This window comes from Aspergillus japonicus (genome assembly GCF_003184785.1).
Source record: "Aspergillus japonicus CBS 114.51 unplaced genomic scaffold BO86scaffold_37, whole genome shotgun sequence".
Classification (NCBI taxonomy): Eukaryota; Fungi; Ascomycota; class Eurotiomycetes; order Eurotiales; family Aspergillaceae; genus Aspergillus; species Aspergillus japonicus.
Genome location: NW_020291674.1, coordinates 242,235 through 264,354, shown reverse-complemented (window position 1 = coordinate 264,354; position 22,120 = coordinate 242,235). Strand labels below are relative to the sequence as shown.

The following is a 22,120-nucleotide window of genomic DNA, read 5'->3' as shown; positions in this document are numbered from 1 at the left end:
GTCCATACTAATTCACCAGTGTTCACCAGTGTTCAGCATAAAGCCCATTAGGTAGTCTATACCATGTATGATCCCAGGACAGGCTAAATCAGACAATGACTAGGTAGATTGGACTAGCCTACCGAATGCTGCAACTGCAGGGTTTACCGATTAGCGCCCGACAGGTAAAATATGTCCCCTTCCACTTGTGACTTCTCTTCTTTCCCACTTCATAGCATAGCATCTCCCCCTTTTCTTCTGTTCCTTAATTTTCCATTTCCCTGTTCTCTTATTAATTTTTTTTTAAAAAAAAAAAAAGAAAAGAAACAGTTAATTCAAATCTCATTTCTTTCATCATCAATCTCTGTTCAACCCTCTGAACGGCCAACGACAGACAGCTGAGCAGTCCGGAGAAACTTCATTCCTTTTACCTTTGGACTTTTCCTTCAGCATAATTCACGTTCGCTTTCTGGCTTGGACTGTGCTGATGACAGACTCCATTCTTGTCATGGGTAATACTACTCCAACTGATACTCTTGGCGTCTTCAAAGTGGACTTGATCTTCTCACGCAACAAGACCTACATCCCTCAGCCACTGCTGCCCATCGTGTTTGCGCTGCAGAATCCGCCGTTGGCCTCCACCTTAGCAGTTACCATCAGCTGGAACCTATAGGAAGATAATAACCGCAGTGCACCAGGCGACATCAACAGCGGAGAACTGGAGCTGTTAGTTTCAGAATCCGCGTCGACCGAGCCTCTCTCTGTCACCCGGTTTGTCAACACTCTCCCCTATCCGGACGGCTTCTGGAACTTTACCTGGAGCCTACAACTTTGTAATTGCTTGCAGTCTGAACGCTCATCATACCAATACATTTCAACGAACGATGCCACCATCTTCACGGTCAGCCAGTCAGAGCAGGACGCGAGCCTGCTCTTTCTGCTTTTTGTTTGTTCTCGCTTATTATCAAATGTATCTGACCAAGAGCGAGAAATTTGAGCCGCTCCCGTGCCCTATACCGGAGTACCCGATAACCACTGGGTAACATCCCGTACTGCTGGATCTTGCCCGGCCGTACTCGACATCACCTACTTTCTCACGGCCAGGGGATCTACATAAAAATACGTCGTGATGCCCGCTGAGATCGTAAATAATTCTTTGGTGAACAAGATTCCACCCTAGATCTGTCCGACCCTCGTTGATCAATCGGACTTTCGCTATTTAGACGACTCAGCTAGCTGTTGATAAGAGAAGGCCGTGCGAGAGATTCTTTCTTACAGTTGGATAGTTCAATTAAGACTTGCGTACATTTCAGTGAGTTCTTCCGCTCATAGTACCCTGGATACCCTCCAGATCACTGTATAGTCGCCATTCATAGTTCAAACTCGGATCGTTGAACCGGGCCGTGGCATCCAGTGTCGCAATCCGGTCCAAATCCTCTGGAGCCAAAGTAAAGTCCGACTCGATATTCTGCTCGACCTGCCAATCAATCACACTCTTGGGAATCACCGATCGACCGTGATTAATTCCCCAGGCTAGCACCACCTGGACCGCAGATGACGTGGAAGCGTGGATCGTGGGCCTGAAATGTGTTGGCGAGTGGCATGATGTCCGAATGAGGGCTTTTCGTTTCGTGGTGGTTGATGTTTCCTTAAGAAGCTGAGGGTGGGAAACTCACGCGAGTTGAACAGTTGAAGGAAAGCCCCGCGCGGGGTAAGGAACGCCTCGCTTCCTCGCCTCGAGGGCACTCGTTTCGTCTCGGGGCATGTCCGCTCCGGCGCATAACTTCTATCTCTTTGCGCACGCACAAAACATCATTCTCAGCTTCTGGCTTTCCTCCATTCCTCTTGCTCCTCTTGCTATCGTTTCATCATGACAATGGCCTGACGCGAGACCAACACGCATTACCGGATCCTTCGCAACGCCGAGGCTGGCAGCTATGGGGTAATTGCCGCGATCGCGTACAACATGGAGCAGATCCTGGGCCTTGTGCGGGCCGCGAAGACCGCCCGGTCGCTTTTAATCATCCAGTTCTTTCCCTGGGCAATTGAAGCCTCGGACGGGTTGCTGATACGTACCGCAGCGGATGCGGCCAAACGCGCGGGGGTGCCGATCAGCATCCATCTCGACCACGCGCAATCCGCGGCGATCATCCGACGGGCGGCACGCACTCTGCCGTTCGACAGCATCATGGTGGATATGTCCCATCACGAGTCCTACATTAACCTGCAGCGCACGCAGGAGCTGGTCGCATACTGTCACGAGCGCCACATCCTCACCGAGGCGGAACCCGGCCGCATCGATGGCGGAGAAGACGGCGTCATGGACCTGGCCGGACTGGAAGCCTGTATGACCACCCCGGACGAGGTCGAGGATTTCATTGCCACGGGGGTCGACGCCCTGGCGCCGGCCTTCGGCAATGTGCACGGGGAATATGGTCCCTTAGGTCCGCAGTTGGATTTCGACCGGTACGACGAATGATACCTCGTGCACTGCAAACCCCGATCGCTCGCGAGACTGATCATTTCTTCTGCTAGGCTTGGAAAGGTCCGAGAAAAAGTGAATGGACGGCTGGCGCTCGCGCTGCACGGCACCAACGGATTCGCGCCCGAGTTGATGCAGCGCTGCGTGGCGGCCGGCGTGGTCAAAATCAATGTCAACCGTCTGGTCCTGGAGGATTACTATACCCACCTCCACGCCAGCGTGGGTAAGATGCCCCATACTCAGCTGTTTGAGGAGGGGGTGCAGAAGGTTGCGGATCTGACGATGAAGTGGATGAAGATCTGCGGTTCGGCGGGGAGGGCTTAGTTGACCCATAAGACCCTGGCACTCTCAATCGAAAGAACCTCAATGCTACACTATAGATGCCGCGGTGATTTCACAGTACACGATGTTGTGAAGATTACTTAACCCTTCACCCTTCAGACTATCCGTTGAGGTATAACTCGACTGATTTCCCAATGGTGATGGTGGGGAGGTCGTCAGATGGTCTCTACAAAGACTATCGAGTCTCGTCGACAGTCGCGCGCTACTAACCGTGCAAACCAGAGGATTCCCCTGCCCAAGTCTGAAAACAGTCATGAGCGTTGCAAAGTAGTATGCTTCATGAGCAACCGCACGTGATTTCGTTTCTCTAACATGGGTTGGCACTCCAAATCGAATCGCACGTCATGGAAATCTTGAACATGATTGCGGGCCTATCCCCTGACATAAATCGCCGGAGGGATGCAGATGATGCCGCCAAATCCATGGACTCTTTTCTTGGTGCATTGGCGTATCAGGAGATGTACCACCGCTACGAGTCGCTGAACCCGAGATATAACCATACCCTCGAGTGGCTAGTGGATAAAACAAGCGACCTGTGCAAAGAAAACCAGCTCCGTTGTGAGACGAAGCAAGCTTATTACTTGGTTCAATAGCGGGGGCGGGATTTTCCGCGTCACGGACAAAGCCCGGCTCGGGCAAATCGACTCTCATGAAGTACCTCAGTGAATCCCAGCACTCTCGAAGGCATTTGAAAGCCTGGGCGGGCGGGAAGTGTCTTGTCATCGGGAGATTCTTTATCTCGGATAAACAAACTGACAAGGCCAATCTCTCTCAATGGCTCTATCGTGGCCTTCTGCATTCGATCGTTGAGGACTTACCAGTTCCTGATGCAGTGAGATTCATATCACTCCTCTTTCCCAAGCAATGGAAACAGAAGCTGGAAAACGGGAAGGTGAGTATCGACGACGAAGACGTCAGGACTGCATTTGTCGACCTGCGCCACAAGCACGCCCTGTACGACAAACACCGATTCATGATCTATATCGACGGCCTGGATCAATACAACGACAACTGGTGTGATCTACGCAAAGACCTTGCGACGTGGGCAGACTTCAAGCCCCAGGACGTCAAGATATTCGTGACCAGCCGTGAGCATGTAATCTTCGACGAGCCTGGGCCTACGGAGGGATTCCGTCTCCGGGATGTGAACTACACGGACATCTACCAATTTGTGACCAGTAGATTGAGTGGTCACCGCCCCTATCTCAACCGGGTGAACGAGTTGGACAGAAAGACACTGCAAGAGAAGATTGCCAGGGGGTCGGAGGGTGTGTTCCTCTGGGCTCATCTGGTTGTTCAAGAACTTAACCTCGAGTGCGAGAAGGGCTGCTTCTCCGGACTGGAAGGTCTGGAGTATTGGGTCAACAAACTTCGCAGGGAGGTAGAAGTATAGTCGAAGGCAGATAGAACATGAATTTTCGGATTGCTAGATCACTTGAAAGAATCGATTGCGATTCTCGTCCACTCCAGAGTAAACTAAACCAAGGAATCTTGAGTGTCTTTCGGGGCTGAATGCACGCTTCGGCTCCTCATTACCGACCATGATTTCGGCTAGGGTTGAAGAAGATTCAACCAGAATCTGCGGGAAGGAATTTTATAGCGGGCAAGAGGTCCTACCAAATATATGTCATAGAAGGCGAACACACGCTTGAAAAGTAGCTTTCTAGGATGAAGGATTTCGCGGGTCGCAACACATACGATTTAGGCTCTAAAGAGGCGCAAAAGGCTAGATATTCCCCGTATCACTTATCCACAGCCCTCAGCAAGTGGAACGAGTCCCTCTCTCCGGAGATTAGCCTACAGCGCCGCCTTGGCCAGGTTGTTCAGGAACGTGGCATCCTTAAACGGCACCGTCGCCTTGCCAAAGTCCGCCCCTTCCAACCCATCTCTGGCGGCCTGCGGCAGCGAATCCCACGCCACGAGCGCCAGATCGCGGCCCAGCGTCTCCGTAAACTGCAATTCATGGTTGGTCGGGAAGCTGGTGAAGTACTCGACCTTGGGCCGGTCGCCCTGGCGCGGCGGGCTGGTCGTCTTCTTATACTTCCCGTGGCCCGAGGCGGCGCCCCCGAGGACCGTCGGGCTGGCGTTGCTGGGGTTGTTCACCCAGATGACCACGTTCTCCCAGTCGTGGCGGTGCGCCCCCGTCGAGACCCCGCTGGTGGGCATGTCCTTGGGCATGTACCAGGCGTACATGATCCCGTACCGGCCGTTGTACCAGCCCCCACGCACGTAGGTCTGACCCCGTGACTGGTCGCGGCAGCCGCCGGTTGCGCTTCCGGTGTCTTGGAGACCTCCGCTGTTGTTGGTTGACTGTTAGTGAAATGATCAAATGTTGAGACGGGAAGGGAGAGGGTGGTCTGACCTGGTATCGCCGTTAGCAGCGACAGCGGGGTAGGATTGGCAGCCATGGGCGATATGGAGGTAGGGCTCAAATTTCTTGAACGTGTTGCCGACGGCGTCGTCGGGGACCGTTTCGGGGAATGGGGTGATGCTGTCGTGGGGGACAACAGCGCGTTTAGCGAGCGGGGAGGCCTGCGCCGCGGCGAGGGTGGTGAGGATGGTGAAGATGGTTTTGGGAAGCATTGTGCTTTAGAATCAGGGGGTGGATGAATGTGAGGATTGGCTGCGTGGTGCGAGTGATGGCTGAGATGTACGTGTTGACAGCAGGGTTGGAGATCCCTTATATAGCTTTTCATTCGACATAGCTTCTCATAGTACGCACGCCTCAATTCAATAGGTCATGTACAATACCTCGCCTCACTGAAGGAGCCAAGCTCGTGTACAGTACTTGCCCAAGACAGCGAGGTCGAAATACTCACCATCGAGTGACCTTCGGCCGGATCGTGGGTCGAACAATTGCCAAGAAGACACAGCCTGCAGGGTCCCTGAGACGGTCGGATAAACATGAGTGGAAAGGTTCCAGTTGGCCAATTTGTTAAGGTTTAACATTCCTCTGTCTCGGCGGAACGGTCTTGTATAAAGTTGAACATAGTGTGGAATTGCGTGGATGGGCATTGGGTGATTTTCGCAGCTCCACCTGCCAAGCGCTCCTTCGGGAGTCGGGGTTTCGTCGGAACACTCCTGTTCCTGTGATCGACGTCGGCAGAGACATCAGGGGTTGTCTGGCTGGACGGGAGGAGCTATCTAGTCACTGAACTGAAATTAGAGAGTGGAACCCGGTGATGGAAACTACTGTAGAGGTGTCTGGTGGGAGTGGGAGTGTGAACGAACACCCCCACCAGCGGTAGGTTAGGTCACCTCCCAATCTGGTCTGAAGCAAATCACAGAAGACTACAATGCCGTGCTGCTGCGCTGCTGCTGCCTGGCAAATAATGACGACATGCCCGCTCATGACAGTCTATTGGAGTATGGCAACGGGAAATTAGGCACACTGACCTCGCAATATGCATGTTGACAATATCCGATTGGGCCGATAAGTAGGGTCAGTAAGCAGCCACCAAATCCTAAGAGGCCACAAGAAGGCTGCGACCTTCACACCAAGTAGTTCCGACATTTTCGTGCTCTCTGTGCAAAGCATTCCGTAGAGTACATAGAGTCCGCATCCCCAAAGGGCTCCACCGATTGACTGTACTGATTGACGTTGCGCGGTCTCCACAAGTTTCTAACCATGTCCACGTATTTTGAGCAATCAGGGGCCTGGAATACTTCGGTATTGCTAAAGCGTAGTAGCCCGGTGGCTTCGGTGGGCTTTGACTTTACACCTCTCTTTGAAGACACTGTCTTGTCGCTGCTACCATCGGCACTTTTCTTACTAGTCCTACCATATCGCATTGCATGCCTTCATGGTCAACAGCCGAAAGTCTTTTCTGGAGGCTTTCTGCGCGAAAGCAAATCCATCTTCTTGGTGACATTGGCTACGATTCACCTCGCGCTGTTGATCCTCCACATATTGAGCCCATCATTACGCACGCCCGCCACTCTTCCCGAGTCCGCCGTCACATTCATTGCCAGTCTAGGCCTTTGTCTACTTTCGCGGCTGGAACATGCTCGCTCGGTCCGCCCATCGGCCATTATCAATGGCTACCTCCTTCTGACTTTGGTGTTTGACATTGCCCGTGTGCGAAGCCTGTTTCGCGCCTCAGCTGCCAGTTCTCTTTCTGGAGTATTCTCCAGCATGATCGCGGTCAAGGTGACGGTTCTACTGGCCGAGGCAGTCGAAAAGCGACAGATCCTCCTGCCGCCATACCGAGAATTGTCGCCAGAAGAAACAAGTGGCATTTACAGCCGCCCCTTTTTCTTCTGGCTGAACCAACTCATGAACTCGGGCTTTCACCGTGTCCTTCAGAACCAGGACTTGTATCCCATTGACAAGGACATGTCCTCCCAGGTTCTTCAACAGCGAATCAAGAAGGTGTGGAATATGACGGTACAGAACCAGCCGCGGGCCCTGTTCTGGGCAGTATTACGTGCCAACTTGAAGCCCTTTCTCTATTGTCTTCTTCCCCGTTTGGTTCAGATAGGGTTCAAATATACCCAACCGCTTTTGCTAACCCGCATCGTCAGCTTTGCGAGCGATGAGAGCCAACCTGAAAGTATCGGCTGGGGCCTGATGGGCGCCTTTTTCCTCGTTCTCCTCGGGCTTGCTCTGTCAAACGGCGTGTTTTACCACATGACTTTTCGGTTCTTGACCAGTGCCCGTGGAAGCTTGATCAGTATGATCTACGCCAAAACGCTGGATCTGGACATTACGGCTCTCGATGAATCAGTTGCAGTGACCCTCATGTCCAGCGATGTTCAGTCGATTTGCAACGGGTTACAGCTGGTTCATGATCTCTGGGCGGTACCTTTGGAACTCGCGATCGTGGTCTATCTCTTGGCCCAGGAGATCAAGATGGCAGCGATAGTCCCCGCTGGGCTGGCACTTTTCTGCACTGTCGCCATTCTGTCGATGGCTAGATATATGAGCAACGCACAGAAAGTCTGGATGAAAAGCATCCAAACGCGAGTGGATGTCACAGCGACCATGCTAGGGTCGATGAAGTCAGTCAAAATGCTGGGTTTCACTGACTGGCTGTCGTGGAATTTACAACGGCTTCGCGTCCATGAACTTCACGAGGCAAAGCTATTTCGCCGCTTGCTCGTATTACGCGTGTTCCTTGCGAATAGTCTCAGGTTTCTCGCTCCACCGGTAACATTAGCCATCTACACGTTAGTAGCCAAAGAGGGTCATGGGTTAAGTGTGACCTCGGCCTATTCGACACTGTCGCTGATCTCGCTGGCTGCGTCACCGGTCAATGTTTTTATCCGAGCCATCCCTGCCATGAATGCTGCGTTGGCCTCGTTTGCCCGCGTCCAAGTTTACCTACAATCAGACACTAGACAGGATTATCGCATCTTCATGGACGATCCTCCAGCCTCGGCCCAGCAAGCCCAGACAACCTCAGAGAGTATAGAACTGGCACATATGAGTCGCCCCATCCGCCATGCTACTTCGGAAGTGATCACAGCCCGTGATGTGAGCATCTCATGGAGTCAATCTGCATCTTTTTCGATTCACAATATCAACTTGAGTTTTTATGAAGGACAATTCTACTTCATAATTGGACCGGTGGGCTGCGGGAAGAGCACGTTCGTCAAGGGGATCCTCGGTGAAACGCCTTCAACAAAGGGATTCTTGCACGCAAGGCACCGCGAGACGGCATTCGTCGATCAGACGCCCTGGATCTGCAATATGTCGTTCCGCAATAATGTTGTGGGTGCGTCACCATATACCGATACATGGTATCACGAGGTTGTCAACGCATGTGGACTGGGGCAGGATGTTGCTCATCTTCCACATGGCCACGGTGAGCTATCCTTACTTGAGCGCCCGGTCTGCCCATTACAATTCTAACCCACAATGTCAGCGACCAAGGTTGGTTCATCTGGTATCTCCCTCTCCGGTGGACAAAAACAAAGGCTGGCCCTCGCTCGTGCAGTGTATGCGCGTAAGAGGGTTGTCATTCTCGATGATGTTCTGTCAGGAATTGATCTAGACACGCAAAACCATATTATGAAGAGCCTGTTCGCGAACCAGGGTCTCTTTCGTCGCCTGGGCACAACGGTAGTACTGGCCACTCATTCTGTACATAGTCTCTCCTATGCGGATTATATCGTCGCCATGCAGAGTGATGGGTCAATTGCGGAACAAGGTACTTTGGAGGAGCTTGAGGCCAGCGGCGGCTACATGAGCACCCTGCGGGCCCAGTATAAACATCGAACAGCTAAAGGGTCTAGTTCACACAAGCTTCCAGCTCTCAATGTTGCACATTCCGGCTCCGAGCAAAGCCCTGGCATTGAGGCCACGAGCCAGGAAAGGACCAGGCAAAGTGGAGACTGGACTCTTTACCACTGGTATTTTGGTACTGTGCACTGGGCATCCACGGCTCTCTGGATGAGTTCCTTCATCTTGGAAGGCATGATTCCCAAGTTGAGCGAATGGTTGGTTAATGTCTGGATGAACGCAGTAGCTCGCCAGGGCAGCGCCGTCAACTCTTTCTACCTGGGTCTTTATAGCATGTCATCGATTATCACGGTGTTGACACTTGTTGGTGGCTCGTACCATTTACTTATGTTCTTCGCGCCCCGCAGTGCTGAGAGACTGCACGAGCGTCTCTTAAAATCGGTCATGCATGCGCCCCTGTCGTTCTTCACTTCGGTCGACACTGGCACCACAGTGAATCGGTACGCTGTCCGAGATAATTGATTCATGCCGTCGCGTCACACAACTAACCACAAAAATATAAACAGGTTCAGTCAAGATATGACGCTCGTTGACCATGACTTACCATACGCCGTCCTAGACTTCGTATTCGCCCTAGCAGGTGGGGTTATGTCCGCGATCATGATCTGCATCTCGACCCGGTACTTCGCAGCCGTGATTCCACCCCTGTGCCTGTTCCTGTGGATGCTGCAGAAGTTCTACCTCCGCACCTCCCGGCAGATGCGGCTGCTCGACCTGGAGGCCAAATCCCCGCTCTTCTCGCAGTTCCTCGAGACCCTGTCCGGCTTGGTGACTATCCGTGCGTTCGGATGGACATCCGTCTTCGAAGACCAGAGCCTCGCCCTTCTAGACGAGTCGCAGCGGCCCTTTTACCTGCTGTTCTGCATTCAGCGATGGCTGGAACTTGCGCTGGATCTATCCGTCGCGGTGCTCGGTGCAACCCTCATGGTGCTGGTGGTCAAGCTGCGCGGGACGCTGGGCACCGGCTACGTCGGGCTTGCCATCCTGAACGTCATCACCTTCAGCCAGTCGCTCTCGCAGATCCTGCGCAACTGGGCGGACTTGGAGACATCTATTGGTGCGATCGCCCGCATTCGAGAGTTTGTGGCCCAGACCCCTTCCGAGGATCAACCTGGCGAGACGGTGGGGCTGGCCGAGGATGTAGACTGGTCTTCGTGGCCGTCCAGGGGAGCCATCGAGTTCCAAAACGTATGCGCATCGTACACGGCCGGAGACTCAGACCGCAACCCTGTTCTTCGCAAACTATCCCTGTCAGTGCAAGCGGGGCAGAAGATCGGCATCTGCGGCCGCAGCGGGAGTGGCAAAAGCTCCCTTCTGGCGGCCCTGTTCCGCTTGCTGGAGATCGACCCCCGTGGTCGCATCTTGATCGACGACGTCGATATCGCGCGGATCCCCCGGCAGATGGTCCGCCGCGCGCTGAATGCCATCCCGCAAGACGCGTTCTTCACACAAGGCACCATTCGTCTCAACCTGGATCCGGGGACTCAACCGAGCCATGAGGAGGTGGAACGAGCGCTGCGCCGTGTGGGCCTGTGGGCTGCGGTGCAGACAAAGGGTGGAATTGACGTTCCCCTGGACGCGAACGCATTCTCGCACGGCGAGCGGCAGCTACTCTGTCTTGCGCGGGCACTTCTTCGGAAGAGCAAAGTCGTGGTGCTAGATGAGGTGTCGAGTAATGTGGATGTCGTGGCGGATGCGCTGATGCAGCGGGTGATCCGGGAGGAGTTTGCGGGCTGCACCGTGCTGGCGGTCGCGCATCGGCTCGAGACGATCCGGGATTTTGATCGCATTGCAGTGATGCACGAGGGTCAGCTGGTCGAGTTCGATACGCCGGAGGCACTGCTCAGCACGGATACTGATTCCGGCGGCTATACCAGTCGTAGAGGTGAGGAAGAGGCAAGAATTGACGCATCATGCCATACATGAAGGGAAATGATTCAGGGCCAAATGTGCGAGGTAGAGCCGCTCACGTATCAATCTTATGTTCAATCCCAGAACGGTATCGGCAATGGTAGTATTGATACTAAATAGTGCTGTTCCGGGCCTTTCTGATTCAGATAAAGCCCAGAAAACCGGATCAGCCGCAGATCCGGTTCATTGATATTGGAACCGACACAACAACTAGGGTACAGAAAAGCCCGGCCGTGTGGGAACGTAGCTATCTAGCATGCTAGGCAGGTTTCCTGCGCCACCATGAGTTTAGTGCTTACGGTTCCAAGCTGTATTCGTGCCTAGAGGGCAGCCGAGCCACCCACTAATATCTCGATCTTGCTGATTTCTCCACCTGAAGTAACGAATCGGTCGATTTGTCTTCGATGACGAGGGTCATTGTGGAGAACCACTTGGGAGTTTGGATAGAGTCGTTGCCTAGCGTCCTTGCTCGCCAGCCGGTTTAAATTCAACGACCACCCCGCCCTCTTGCTCGCATGAGTCAGGGCTTTTACCTCCCCAATCTGTCTTGTGCCTATCTCGCATACCTGGGTAAAGGGTAAAATCTCACCTGATGTCTGGGTCAATGCATAGGACTGACGATCCCACAGATACGAAATTGCACCATGGCCGCCACCGACCTTAGCCATGTCCCCGCCTACCTCATCGGAACTCTAAGCATAGCGTTGGGCCTCAACGCTATCTTTCGCCCCGCAGCAGAGTACCCGCGTTTTGGTTTGCCGTTGGAGGCCGGCCATCAGGCTCTACCTCACCAGAGCTCCTGCGTCTCCCCGCTCATGTACCTGAAAGGTATTCGGGAGATCAGCTATGGCCTGTTGCTCATCGGGCTGCAGTCCCAGGGCCAAGAACCGGCCATCACGACGCTGGCGGCGGTAATGGCCTGTGTGGGACTGGCGGACGGCGTCGTGGTGTGGTGTTGTGGAGGGGCGGAACGGAGGCAGAAGGCTTGGGGTCATTGGGGCACGTTTGTCGTGATGGGAGCGTGGGCCTGGTACAGGAACTCCCCTTGATGAGGTTGATTATTTCTACTGCGGAACGGCGGGAATGGCGGAGATTGTATAAGATTACGGCTCGGAGACGCCATTCGATTTGTTTATACTATAGGGATACTGCGATAGTCTGGTGCAGCGCAATGAAATTAAATGCTGGATAACGGCGAGCACGAAGATTCTGAAAAGCTCAACTAGTTCAGTCTGGATCGGCTTGACACATAGGAAACAAATATCTAATGAACGAGACAGAAAATGCAAAATTGGAGCTGGTCTCGAAGGTCGAATGAAACTTCTCGCCAGTTGGAGAATTCTGGTGGCCACTGATCTGACAGACGCGAAGCTCATGAACCAGAGGGAGGGAGAGTCAGTGCGAGACCACATTAGAGAACCTCGGATGAACCTTGGGGAAAGAAGTCGTTGTAGGATGTAAAGTCCTCAGGAGAAAAGAAGAAATCCAAAAAATCATCCGAGGAGAAGTCCCCCGAAGTGGAGCTGAATTCTGCATTAGGGAAAGAAGCAGAAAAATTTTACAAGCAACGTCTTCTTCCTCTCTCACCATTCAAGGCAAATGGACTCGCCCATCTCCGCAAGTTAAAACCTGCACTTTTACAAGCATTGTGTACCGCACAGGAGAGAAAGGGAAGTGTATAGGATTGAACCTTGGTTGAGGCTGAAGAGAGACAGACAAAAGTGCGCATTCAACTGTTGCTATTGGTGTGTGTCAATTCCGCCGAAGATGTAGGGTTGCGTGTTTCAACCTCGGGGGTTCCTTCGCTGTACACCTCCCACTCTCTCCCTTCACCTTCATCCCCGAACAGTTGACAGAACAAACCGATCACCATCAACTTGCTAGCAACTCAGGTAGCCCCACCTTAACCTACTGACTGATGTCCACAATCAAGTCAACGCGAGCTTCATCATGGTCAAGCGGAGATCTGCAACGTCACATGTCAATGGCTGTCGAGCCATCGAGCGAGAATATGTGATTGGACGCAAAGCATTAAAGACTGTGAGAGCCAAAGCTGATCAGCACCTGTCGAGCACTGAGCTCCAGGAATCGTAAGTGAAGTGCGAGTGATAAAGGTCCAACATATATTGACTAATTCAAACACCCCCAAGCCATGACCACTGGAAACGATATTTCCGACGAAAAGGGATGTATAAAAATATTTCCAGACGGGAAGCGGTATAAACCAACATTCTTCAGAAGAAAATGGGCGCAGCATCAGGAACCTGGTCCTATCTAGTCTTCGCTGGCGGAACCTTGATGTCCAACCAGAAAATCAAACGGCATGTTCAAAAAATAGGAGAAGACACTAAACCAGAGGAGATTGAAGTGCCTGAGCGTCGCAGCATTGAGGTTATCCCGCTTCCCTTTCAACGCGATGGTTCTGAAGGAACGAGTGTCTTTCGGGGTTTCCAGATGCTCCTGCTCGATACTCGGGATTATTTCTGGACCTGCCTCAGGTCCAGACGCTGGGAGTCCATGGGCCAGGGCCTATACGCCCGCAGCCCCGAACGTCGAGCCGAGCTGAAGACGCTAGGTTGTTTCCACAACATGATCGCTGACGCAATCAGCCTGTCTGGGCAGGGGAATGACCACAATGCCTGGGCACTAACAAGCACGGCGAGCCGGAGCCTTGAATCCAATGTCCATAGCTATCATCATCGAAAAGTCTCGGACATACTGGGCGTGCTCGTTATGCTTAAACAAGCTGAGCAGGACAGCCTATGCCATAGAATCTGTCAATCGATTGTCAATGCGCAAATGGATTGCCGACGGATGACTGCCGTAGGAAGATGCTTGAATCTCTGAAATATCTTAATGTGGATTCTGCCGGCCATCTTAAAATGGTATTGGATGCATATTTTCGTAGTCTGTGGCCGCCTAGCGTCAATTCTCAGCAGACCAGAATTGAGCACATTAAGTCCCACTTTTCATACAACCAGGCAAGCTTCCCTCGCGCTGAGAACAACGGGTCCTATGACTTATTCCGAGACATGACTCCGGATAATGTCTTTAAGATCCTGAAGGACATCGATGGTGGGGAACAGTTGGGCGAATTCAGCCACGAGTCAATCTGTCTATGGCACACTGCAATTCGCTGGCTCAAGTTGGAAGGCGATTTTGCACAGATGGTCGAATTTGGAGAATATTTGTCCTTGCGATGGCATACGTTCGGTCCTTGGTTTGACTTAGCTCAATAATGATGCTTCACTTACCTTCTACCTACTGGGGGTCGGCTATAAAGCGTGCCGTGACTTTGGGAAAGCCATGGAGGCCTTGCAAAATGCGGTAGTCATCCGGCGTCAGGGTGTATGTGATGAAAAATGGGATGCCACTAAGGTAGCTACACTGAAGGAGTTGAAGTCAGTTGCCTCGTTACTAGAGCTTACTGGATGAGCAAGCTGGTCCGACGAGGTGTTGAAGACGACCTATTTGGGACTTGTGATTGAGAAGACTAGGAGGCGCAACAGAGATGTCTCGGGGGATTGCACTAGTGTCTTCAGAATGTCAAAGAACGCGCTTGAATCTCTGTGAGCCCTGCACGTCACACGGCACTTGAGATTACTGAGATACTTGTAGTAACGTACCCTGCCCGCAGTTATGCAATTACCATGACTTGATCATATATGCGCCAGGCGGTGTTGATATGGTGTAACATCGAACAGGATTTATTTCTCCACACCTTCCTATGTAGATAAAGCACTCCCCTCACCAAGATGCCAAAAGCATCATAAAAGTTCATTTATAGGGCTGTCGCGCGTCGGACGTGTTACTCGCTACGCTTTGACAGGATGAAACCCAGAGATGTCCAATCATATTGCCTCCTGTGTCGAGATGTCCACATATCACAAAAGTCCACGAGGAGGGCCGACCCCTCCGTTTAAGCTTCTTGGGACATTTTAACAATTTTCGTGCAAGGAATCGACCCTTTTTTCTTGTCGAGATGTCAAGGTATTGCAGAAACCCACGTCTAGGGCTGCCCCGCCTTGCTTCAGTTGCCTGGTACGCCTCGACAGGGGTGGATGCGAGAAGATGATTATCGGATCTTATCAGATCATTCGAACACTTGCTGCTATACACAGGTGCAGACCCCGGTTCCCTTGTCCTAATCACTGGAGTACAAGGCGTTGGAGGATATTCACTGCCAGCGGAATCGAGGTCAGTATGTATCGCACTAAAAGTCATCGATTGACAATTCATGCTAATACCACGTACCGACCAAACTCGCTGTGTGTGGCATGACCGTTGGTCAGCCAACTTGGTGAAAGGTTTTGAACCTTTGAAGACAGACGGAGCAGGTAATAACGCGGCGTGCTATTCGGCCTGCTCGATGAATGCAACGCGATTTTCAAAGCTAGGTCGACTGCTGATCTGCGCCAGGACTGACTGAAACACAGTGATTTCTCGTGGCCTTTCCAGCTGCCTGCCATTTCTTGCACGGCGGCACACCAAAGTGTTATAACGCCGGTGGGTGGGAAGTTCTGCGAGCCGTGGAGGCTGTCAAGGGATGCTGAGCCAGCCAATCGACCGTGCGAGCGATTAGGATTCGACCCTCGAGGCTTGCATTAATCTGGAAACACTCCATAAGCTTCTGACAAGGGTAGGTCTGGGTCCGATATCATACGACATCCAGCCAAATAGCAGCGCTGAAGCGATTGTTGATGACGCGGGGAGAAATGTCCGGTGATAATCGAGACGAACGCGAGTCGAATACATAAATCTGTTATGGCGGATCGGTTGGTACGCAAGCTGAACAGAGAGCCGTTGGGGATGGCACGTGTAGGGATATTATAAACAGATTCATCTTGGAACATAGGTTGAACCAAGGGGGGGAGCAGAATATGATAGTGTGTAAGTAGTCACCTTTCCGACGCAGCCTGTTGGACATCAAATCGGCGATCCTAGCCATATTCACCAACCCGCAAATGTCTTTCATTGGCTTGACATAGATACAAGTAAGTCAGTGTGACCGCTGCCCTTTCTCATGGTATAAACACATTGCTGAGGTTGGACTCACTTTTCTGATTTGCGTCAATCAAATCCCCCTTACATCGCCTTTCTTCTCAGAACGTAGGCAACTTTGGTCCAACTTGGTGCTAAAGGAAATATGTCTATATCTAGGTCAATACTGCGCAAACAATACTACTTCCTTACTACACTCCACGCAACCTAGAGGTTGCTTGGTAGAATTCCACCTTGCTCAACAAACGTGATATACAACTAACAATTGTTTCCGATTGCATACTACATAATGCACTTAGAGTATAAGCAACGAAACGTACTACTTCAACTGGCATTCCGGCCATGAAAGTAGTCGCTCTACGCGGCGCCAATCACAAGCCTTCATGATATGGCTAAAGCGAGCCCGTGAATGACTTCAAAACAAACTCAGAGAATACCAGAACTGGTGGATTGGAAAAGGCCGAGACTTTAGCAGTTTCGAATGGTGACAATCAGCTTGAGGGTCTGACCAGGCCACGGTGTTTGTCTTCGATGACATATTGTTTTACCACCAGACACGCTACCGTACAGGCTTCTTCCTGGAGGCTCTGTCTCTTTAGTCTAGGCCCTTTGAAGCAGCTGACGTCCCTGTCAAGAACTTCACTATCCTCACCACACATCCTTCAGCGCTCTTGGGCGCCTTATTCTAGCCACTTTCTAGGTGATTCTCAGCAGGGTGACGCCTATGAATGAGAGAATGCCGACGCCTAGCATAGAACCAAGGCAAGGGAAGTATTCGGAAATACTTGTGGCTTCGGTGGCGTAATTCAGCTTTCTTCGCTGGACAGGGCCGATGACGAAAGACCCCATGACTGTCAGATCAAACACAGTCAGGAGTATCATCAGCAATTCTACACGTCAGTCGTTACATTTACCCCGATCCTTCGCATGAATGAGGCTCTAGATTTACGTCAAAATTAGGATGACGCCGAGCAGACATGACGGGTGCCAAGCAGACGGTATGGTGTGGATGCTACACAACGGACACTGCCGGCGTATGCCTACAATTGCATCAAGCTTCCTTATAACCGTCATAATTAAGTCAATCCAAACGTGAGCTTGCGCTTCAGTCTATGATCGAAGACATGGGAGAGGGATGATCCGTCCATATCAGGATGGCCATCAGAGCCGGGCTAGAATTGAACAAGCTATCCCAAATGTCCAGTTCCGTCGCGCGGCCTTTCATTCATAAGGATGGTTGCGAAGTGATCGATCGTGATCCAAGGTTCATGGATGTCACTGTCGATGACTTACCTCAACGAGGTGCCGGAGAATGGGACAAAACAGGGAGGCGCCAGAACGCAGAGGTCAAACCTTGTCGGGGGGGAGGGGGAAGAATGAGGCGCATGTAGTCTGCCTGACAATCTCGCCAGTAACGGCAGATGGAATCTTGCGGAGATTATATCCTGAGGAAAATTGAGACAGTGCAAGAAAAAGTCTAAATCAGTCTGACTTGACATCGAGTTCCCTTCCCACTCCGGCTAGACTGTATCCTCTGGAATGCCATGTCATTCTTGCCGCAGATTCCCCGACTTGACTGTACAGCTTACGCTGTACAATACCCTACAATTCACCTATTCCTCCCGGTACCGTGTTAGTAGAACAGTCGCGATGCCTATGCTATCCGAAAGTGTTGCCTCTACCGCAATGCACTGTCACAGTCAAACTTACACATGCACAAGCCTGCGCAGGCTCGTGCAGAGCAAGAGAAAAGGTGATAGCAATGACCCTCGCAATTGTCTTGCGGAACCAGGTAACTCGGCATCACTCCAAGATCACTATCCGTCCAACTTATGACCTCATGCATGACTCGCGCACTATATGCATGCATCCAGCGCCGCAAACAGAGATGCTTCAATGCTGCTTGTGGGCTAGAAACCTTAATCACCCTCCCATGCAGTCGTTCTGTGGAAGCGGTGGCAAGGATGGAGTCTGTCACCGGGCTCGGAGATGCTACATCCGCTCATAGGCTTGAGGCTAGAACCAACCTGTCCCATGTTCACTAGTTTGACCGACAGTGACAGGATATGTCTCTGGCCGTCTTCGTCGCGCCGAGCTTGCAGGCAGCGCGTTAATAATCGTGACGCTCTGTCATGGAGCATCTGGATATTCTGGAAGTAAGTTTAACATGCTTCAGAGAGGCCGTTCGTCTTGTGATTGCAAGTCCCCCAAGACATTGACAAAACACTGTTATCATGACAGGCCCATCGACGACAAAACTTGGCCAGGATGGCGGGGCTGGATCTGAGCCCTATCTCCATCTCAGTAAATCGCTGCGCTTCTCCAATCTAGATGAGTTTCAGTACTGGCACCAGCATGGACCCATGTTGGGAAAGTTACTATGCGACGGCAACTACAGCGTGCACCAACAATATGAGTATCTCTGCCTCTTTGCCCGTTTAATCGTCCCTTCGTTGGGTCCCTTCCCTAGCCCTGGCCGCGAGGTCTTTCAATGCATCTTAGGCAGCATTGGACCTTTCGAATTGAGCCAGAACTTCACCAAGACCCGTTCGACTACGCGCATCGCCTACGAGCCGACCAGCCACAGGGCCACGACAGGTCAAGATCCGTTTAACCGTGCCCTGTTACCCAGCGCTCTACACGACCTAAAGGCCACCGCCGCCGCGATCAACTTAGACCTACACCATGCCCTCCTCCCGCGTCTGACACTCAGTGATAGCGATGTGGCACGGCTTCCCCAATCTCAGACTGCGGAGCTACCCTTTAAAACGCAGACGATTCTCGCGCTGGACCTGGATCCAGCCGGCATCTCCGTCAAGGAGTACTTCTACCCAACGCTCAAAGCCCAAGTCACTGCCCAGTCCCCCACGCAGCTGTGCATAGATGCCATCCGCACCATCGACTCCGAGCAGCTCTTTGCGCAGGGGTGCGACGCCCTCCAGGAGTACCTACAACAACCAGGACAAAAGACGGAGATCTTTCTTGTGTCCTGCGACCTGGTCGACCCGCATCGCACGCGGCTGAAATTCTACCTGGCTGAGTTCGACGTGCGCTTCGACCGTCTCGTCGAGCACTGGACAATGGGCGGCCAGCTGAACAAGGAGGACCCGGATATCACTGAGGGCCTGGCGATGCTCGACGAGCTCTGGCGCGCTCTGGAGATTGTGGAGGGCCCTCGCGCCTACCCCAAGCGGCCCTCACAGCCCGGGGATCCTCCCACGTACTTGCCTTTGATGCTCAATTACGAGATCCATCCCGGCCGTCGCGCACCGATCCCGAAATTCTACTTCCCCGTCTCCGGGATTCCGGATACCAAGGTCGCAGCTGTGCTGACGGATTTCTTTGAACGTCATGACATGCCAGATCAGGCTGCTGTCTATGCTGCGAACTTGCAGAACTACTTGTAGGTTTATCTCTACCCTCAACCGGGGTACTAGACTCGGGAACAGAGTCCGAGCTGATTGGGACCACAGTGCAGGCGAGAATCTGGAAGAGACCACGCATCACCAGGCGTGGTTGTCTTTCTCGTACGCCAAGAGCAAGGGCCCGTATCTGACTGTGTACTACCATTGACCTGAACTGTCTATTTTCTGGATCGGAGTAAAATGTCTGCTGTTGTAGGAAATGACCTGTGGTTAAACGAGATAATTGCAGTCAACTTAATTTCGACGGTGTAGAGCCTGAGAGGCTGCTGTCATCGAGGCATTATTGTGTCTTACATTATCTTAATAAATCAACATTCTAAGATTGTGATAGAGATTATTCTCAATGCTTGCTACAGGTGTTGACCAGATTGTGGTTTGGGCGACCTGGTCACGAGCGCACACAAATGAAACGAAACGTATTTCTGGGCCGGGACCCATCACGACTGCATGACAGCGACTTGGCAGCTACATGACATTTCAAAGGATCATACCAACGACCTGCTGAGCATGCGCCATCGAGTCATGTCCATCTAAAGTAGAGCCCTCTGGTGTTGCCGGCCTACTGATCCATCCAATGAGAATGACGCGGCGGGAAATGCCAGGGCCCGGCATTTAGGTTCTCTCGCATTCTTTCCCTGCTTTCAAGTTCCCTTTCTATTTCTTGCTTTTTCTAATATCTCCTTGTGATATCTGGTAATGGTGCATGGCTTCAGAAGAGTGATCTGAAGGCATTGAATATGGTATCGGAAGTTTTATTTCGCTTTGATCATATAACGCGACTTGCCGAAACAACTTTGGCACAGAACCCTAATTCTACATTATTGGGGAACTCAGCCCCCCCCTTCTTCCGGCCACCCCGGGGCTTTCCACTTTCCCCTCCGATTTTGACAGAAGTATCTCCAGAATACCCTTTCCCCCCTCTCTTGGTCGCCATTGATCAATTCTTCAATGGCTGACAGCCAATGCCGCGCGCAATACTATTGGCGAGAGGCGTCATGCCCGGTTGGCCGTAGAACTCGCGGAGCAGCTGCATCGCCCTCGCGCGGGGCCGGATCTCCGCGCGATCGTGCAACTCCCCGGGCACCGGGCTTGGAATCAGAGGGTTCTCGGGCTGCAACTGCTCCAGAATGGTGAGGACATCCGTCCAGTTGGCCGACTCACCAAAAGCGAACACGCGTTCCGAGGCCACGGTGGGCTCGAGCAAAGCAATTACAAACAGCCGGGCGATATCTTCGACGTCGACGAACCACTCTGGGACGGGTCAGTATGCGCTGCGAAGTCTAGACAGACAGGCAAAGTCCATGAACTGAAAGCCGAACAGGGTGAAAGCCCAAGGTAGGAAACGGGAGGGGTTGGGAGGGCTCACTGGGTGGAACAAGAGTCATTGGGGTACGGTCACCGTGAAGGAGCCCGCGTACCCAATTCATGGTCGAACCTGGGATCTCGTCCATAAGAATCCTCCCGACCTGTGATCCTTGGTGAGCGAAACAGAGATTAAAGATCGGAGGGATGAGAACAAACCGCAAACGCTGCGACTACAGTGTTGAACTCGAAGGCAGGTTGGTGGCAGCGGACCCATTCCCACGCCTCCCACTCACAGATCATCTTACATGCGCTGTATACCTCGACCTGCCGTTTCTGCATCCCTTGGGAAGTAGGCTCATGTGGCTGCGTCTTAAGATTCCAAGAGGGCGATAAGGCTTTGAGGACAGCTGACATATTCCAGGTATCTGGGCCGCAAGGAAGTTCAGGTTAGAGCAAAGTCGTTCGATACCAACTGAAGAACCCCATTTTTTCTCGACATCGTTGTGCTTACCTTGGTCGACCACCACACCCTGTTGTCCAGGGTCTGGGGTATAGAGCGCCATCGACGAAGAGATGAGCACCACCCTGCGTATGGAAGACACTTGTGAAGCTGCTTGTAGGACGCTCAACGTTGCTTGCCGGGACCAAGGAACCACTTCATTGATGTCAGTTCCTAGTGTGAAGTCGGAGACCTGCATGAAGTCACATACGTCAGAGACATATGCTTATAGGTCGGGAAAAGAGAAGCGAGACAAGCGGGAAAGAAATAGTGATCTGGGAAACGTAGACCGTGCCGATAAGGAGAGAAAAAGGTTGGTCACCAAATGTACGACCCCATCCGCATCAGCCAGTATAGATTCAATTGCTGCGGGGTCGCGAAAGTCCGGCACGAGAACGGTGTGAAACCTGTCGGGCCCGTACTCCCTCTCGTAAAAGGCGTTCAGCCAAGGTTTAGGGCTGCGAACGGTGCCGCGCACGCGATACCCCAGTTTGAGCAGTTCATTACTGGTGTGTGACGCCAGGTAGCCATTGGCCCCCGTTACGACGACTGTAGATCCTGGAGGGAGAGCGAGATTCATCTCAGGGACAATGGATGTGTATCACACTCTATATCAGTAATTTGGAGGACCATTTTGAAGAACAGCTCAGCCTAGATCCATGATAATTCTGGGGCATTTTATCGTTCGTGGTTATGGCTCGGCAAGCGGGAAAGCGGATTTCCGAAGACAAGCTCACCGGATCTGGACCGAGAAAGCTTAGATGGGCAGCAGAGATCTGGTTCATTGTCAATCTGGCGTAATTCCGAGTGCTTCCAGCCTGCTGGATGACGGTCCAGACTCCTTCGATGAGGACACTCGGAGATGCCGGGGCGTTATGCCGTGCAGAAGGCCACCAACGTAATGCACCATTACACTGCTATGACAGAGGACA

At 52.3% G+C, this 22,120-nt stretch overlaps 9 protein-coding genes across 9 annotated transcripts; 7 read left to right on the top strand and 2 right to left on the bottom strand.

Moving 5' to 3' along the window:
• The first annotated feature begins 212 nt into the window (after window positions 1–212).
• BO86DRAFT_133504 (uncharacterized protein) lies at window positions 213–896 on the top strand. The gene has a single exon (XM_025666122.1). The coding sequence runs from the start codon at window positions 467–469 to the stop codon at window positions 650–652; it is 186 nt and encodes a 61-aa protein (XP_025526090.1). The 5' UTR covers window positions 213–466; the 3' UTR covers window positions 653–896.
• Window positions 897–1,742: 846 nt separating this feature from the next.
• BO86DRAFT_449282 (class II fructose-bisphosphate aldolase) lies at window positions 1,743–2,785 on the top strand (the record flags this gene model as incomplete). The annotated part of the gene is made up of 3 exons (XM_025676696.1): window positions 1,743–1,841; window positions 1,871–2,445; window positions 2,515–2,785. 3 exons carry the CDS (start codon window positions 1,743–1,745, stop codon window positions 2,783–2,785), a joined length of 945 nt encoding a protein of 314 aa, XP_025526089.1.
• Window positions 2,786–3,147: 362 nt separating this feature from the next.
• On the top strand, window positions 3,148–4,196 carry BO86DRAFT_457391 (uncharacterized protein; the record flags this gene model as incomplete). The annotated part of the gene is made up of 2 exons (XM_025677222.1): window positions 3,148–3,361; window positions 3,397–4,196. 2 exons carry the CDS (start codon window positions 3,148–3,150, stop codon window positions 4,194–4,196), a joined length of 1,014 nt encoding a protein of 337 aa, XP_025526088.1.
• A 257-nt stretch (window positions 4,197–4,453) lies between these two features.
• On the bottom strand, window positions 4,454–5,440 carry BO86DRAFT_342103 (NPP1 family protein). The gene is made up of 2 exons (XM_025669100.1): window positions 5,166–5,440; window positions 4,454–5,099 (listed from the first exon to the last, which is right to left on the bottom strand). The coding sequence occupies exons 1-2, from the start codon at window positions 5,384–5,386 to the stop codon at window positions 4,601–4,603; spliced, it is 720 nt and encodes a 239-aa protein (XP_025526087.1). The 5' UTR covers window positions 5,387–5,440; the 3' UTR covers window positions 4,454–4,600.
• A 991-nt stretch (window positions 5,441–6,431) lies between these two features.
• BO86DRAFT_365524 (putative multidrug resistance-associated protein) lies at window positions 6,432–10,973 on the top strand (the record flags this gene model as incomplete). The annotated part of the gene is made up of 3 exons (XM_025670059.1): window positions 6,432–8,610; window positions 8,671–9,487; window positions 9,554–10,973. The coding sequence occupies 3 exons, from the start codon at window positions 6,432–6,434 to the stop codon at window positions 10,971–10,973; spliced, it is 4,416 nt and encodes a 1,471-aa protein (XP_025526086.1).
• A 509-nt stretch (window positions 10,974–11,482) lies between these two features.
• Window positions 11,483–12,146, top strand: BO86DRAFT_365520 (DUF4267 domain-containing protein). Its single transcript, XM_025670058.1, has 2 exons — window positions 11,483–11,535; window positions 11,588–12,146. The coding sequence occupies exon 2, from the start codon at window positions 11,603–11,605 to the stop codon at window positions 12,005–12,007; it is 405 nt and encodes a 134-aa protein (XP_025526085.1). The 5' UTR covers window positions 11,483–11,535; window positions 11,588–11,602; the 3' UTR covers window positions 12,008–12,146.
• Window positions 12,147–13,202: 1,056 nt separating this feature from the next.
• Window positions 13,203–14,197, top strand: BO86DRAFT_380731 (uncharacterized protein; the record flags this gene model as incomplete). Its single annotated transcript, XM_025670737.1, has 2 exons — window positions 13,203–13,781; window positions 13,940–14,197. The coding sequence occupies 2 exons, from the start codon at window positions 13,203–13,205 to the stop codon at window positions 14,195–14,197; spliced, it is 837 nt and encodes a 278-aa protein (XP_025526084.1).
• A 3,996-nt stretch (window positions 14,198–18,193) lies between these two features.
• Window positions 18,194–19,532, top strand: cdpNPT (putative dimethylallyl tryptophan synthase; the record flags this gene model as incomplete). Its single annotated transcript, XM_025675192.1, has 2 exons — window positions 18,194–19,362; window positions 19,433–19,532. The coding sequence occupies 2 exons, from the start codon at window positions 18,194–18,196 to the stop codon at window positions 19,530–19,532; spliced, it is 1,269 nt and encodes a 422-aa protein (XP_025526083.1).
• Window positions 19,533–20,321: 789 nt separating this feature from the next.
• Window positions 20,322–21,768, bottom strand: BO86DRAFT_420296 (NAD(P)-binding protein; the record flags this gene model as incomplete). Its single annotated transcript, XM_025675191.1, has 5 exons — window positions 20,322–20,635; window positions 20,751–20,850; window positions 20,906–21,114; window positions 21,201–21,381; window positions 21,511–21,768. The coding sequence occupies 5 exons, from the start codon at window positions 21,766–21,768 to the stop codon at window positions 20,322–20,324; spliced, it is 1,062 nt and encodes a 353-aa protein (XP_025526082.1).
• Between the last annotated feature and the right edge of the window lie 352 nt (window positions 21,769–22,120).

Bases quoted from the DNA above. Each gene is read 5' to 3' on its own strand.
- BO86DRAFT_133504 (XM_025666122.1), top strand. From the start codon at position 467: ATGACAGACTCCATTCTTGTCATGGGTAATACTACTCCAACTGATACT.
- BO86DRAFT_342103 (XM_025669100.1), bottom strand. From the start codon at position 5,386: ATGCTTCCCAAAACCATCTTCACCATCCTCACCACCCTCGCCGCGGCG. The intron at 5,100-5,165 runs GTCAGACCACCC...AACCAACAACAG, and splicing joins GCTGCTAACGGCGATACCAG to CGGAGGTCTCCAAGACACCG.
- BO86DRAFT_365520 (XM_025670058.1), top strand. From the start codon at position 11,603: ATGGCCGCCACCGACCTTAGCCATGTCCCCGCCTACCTCATCGGAACT.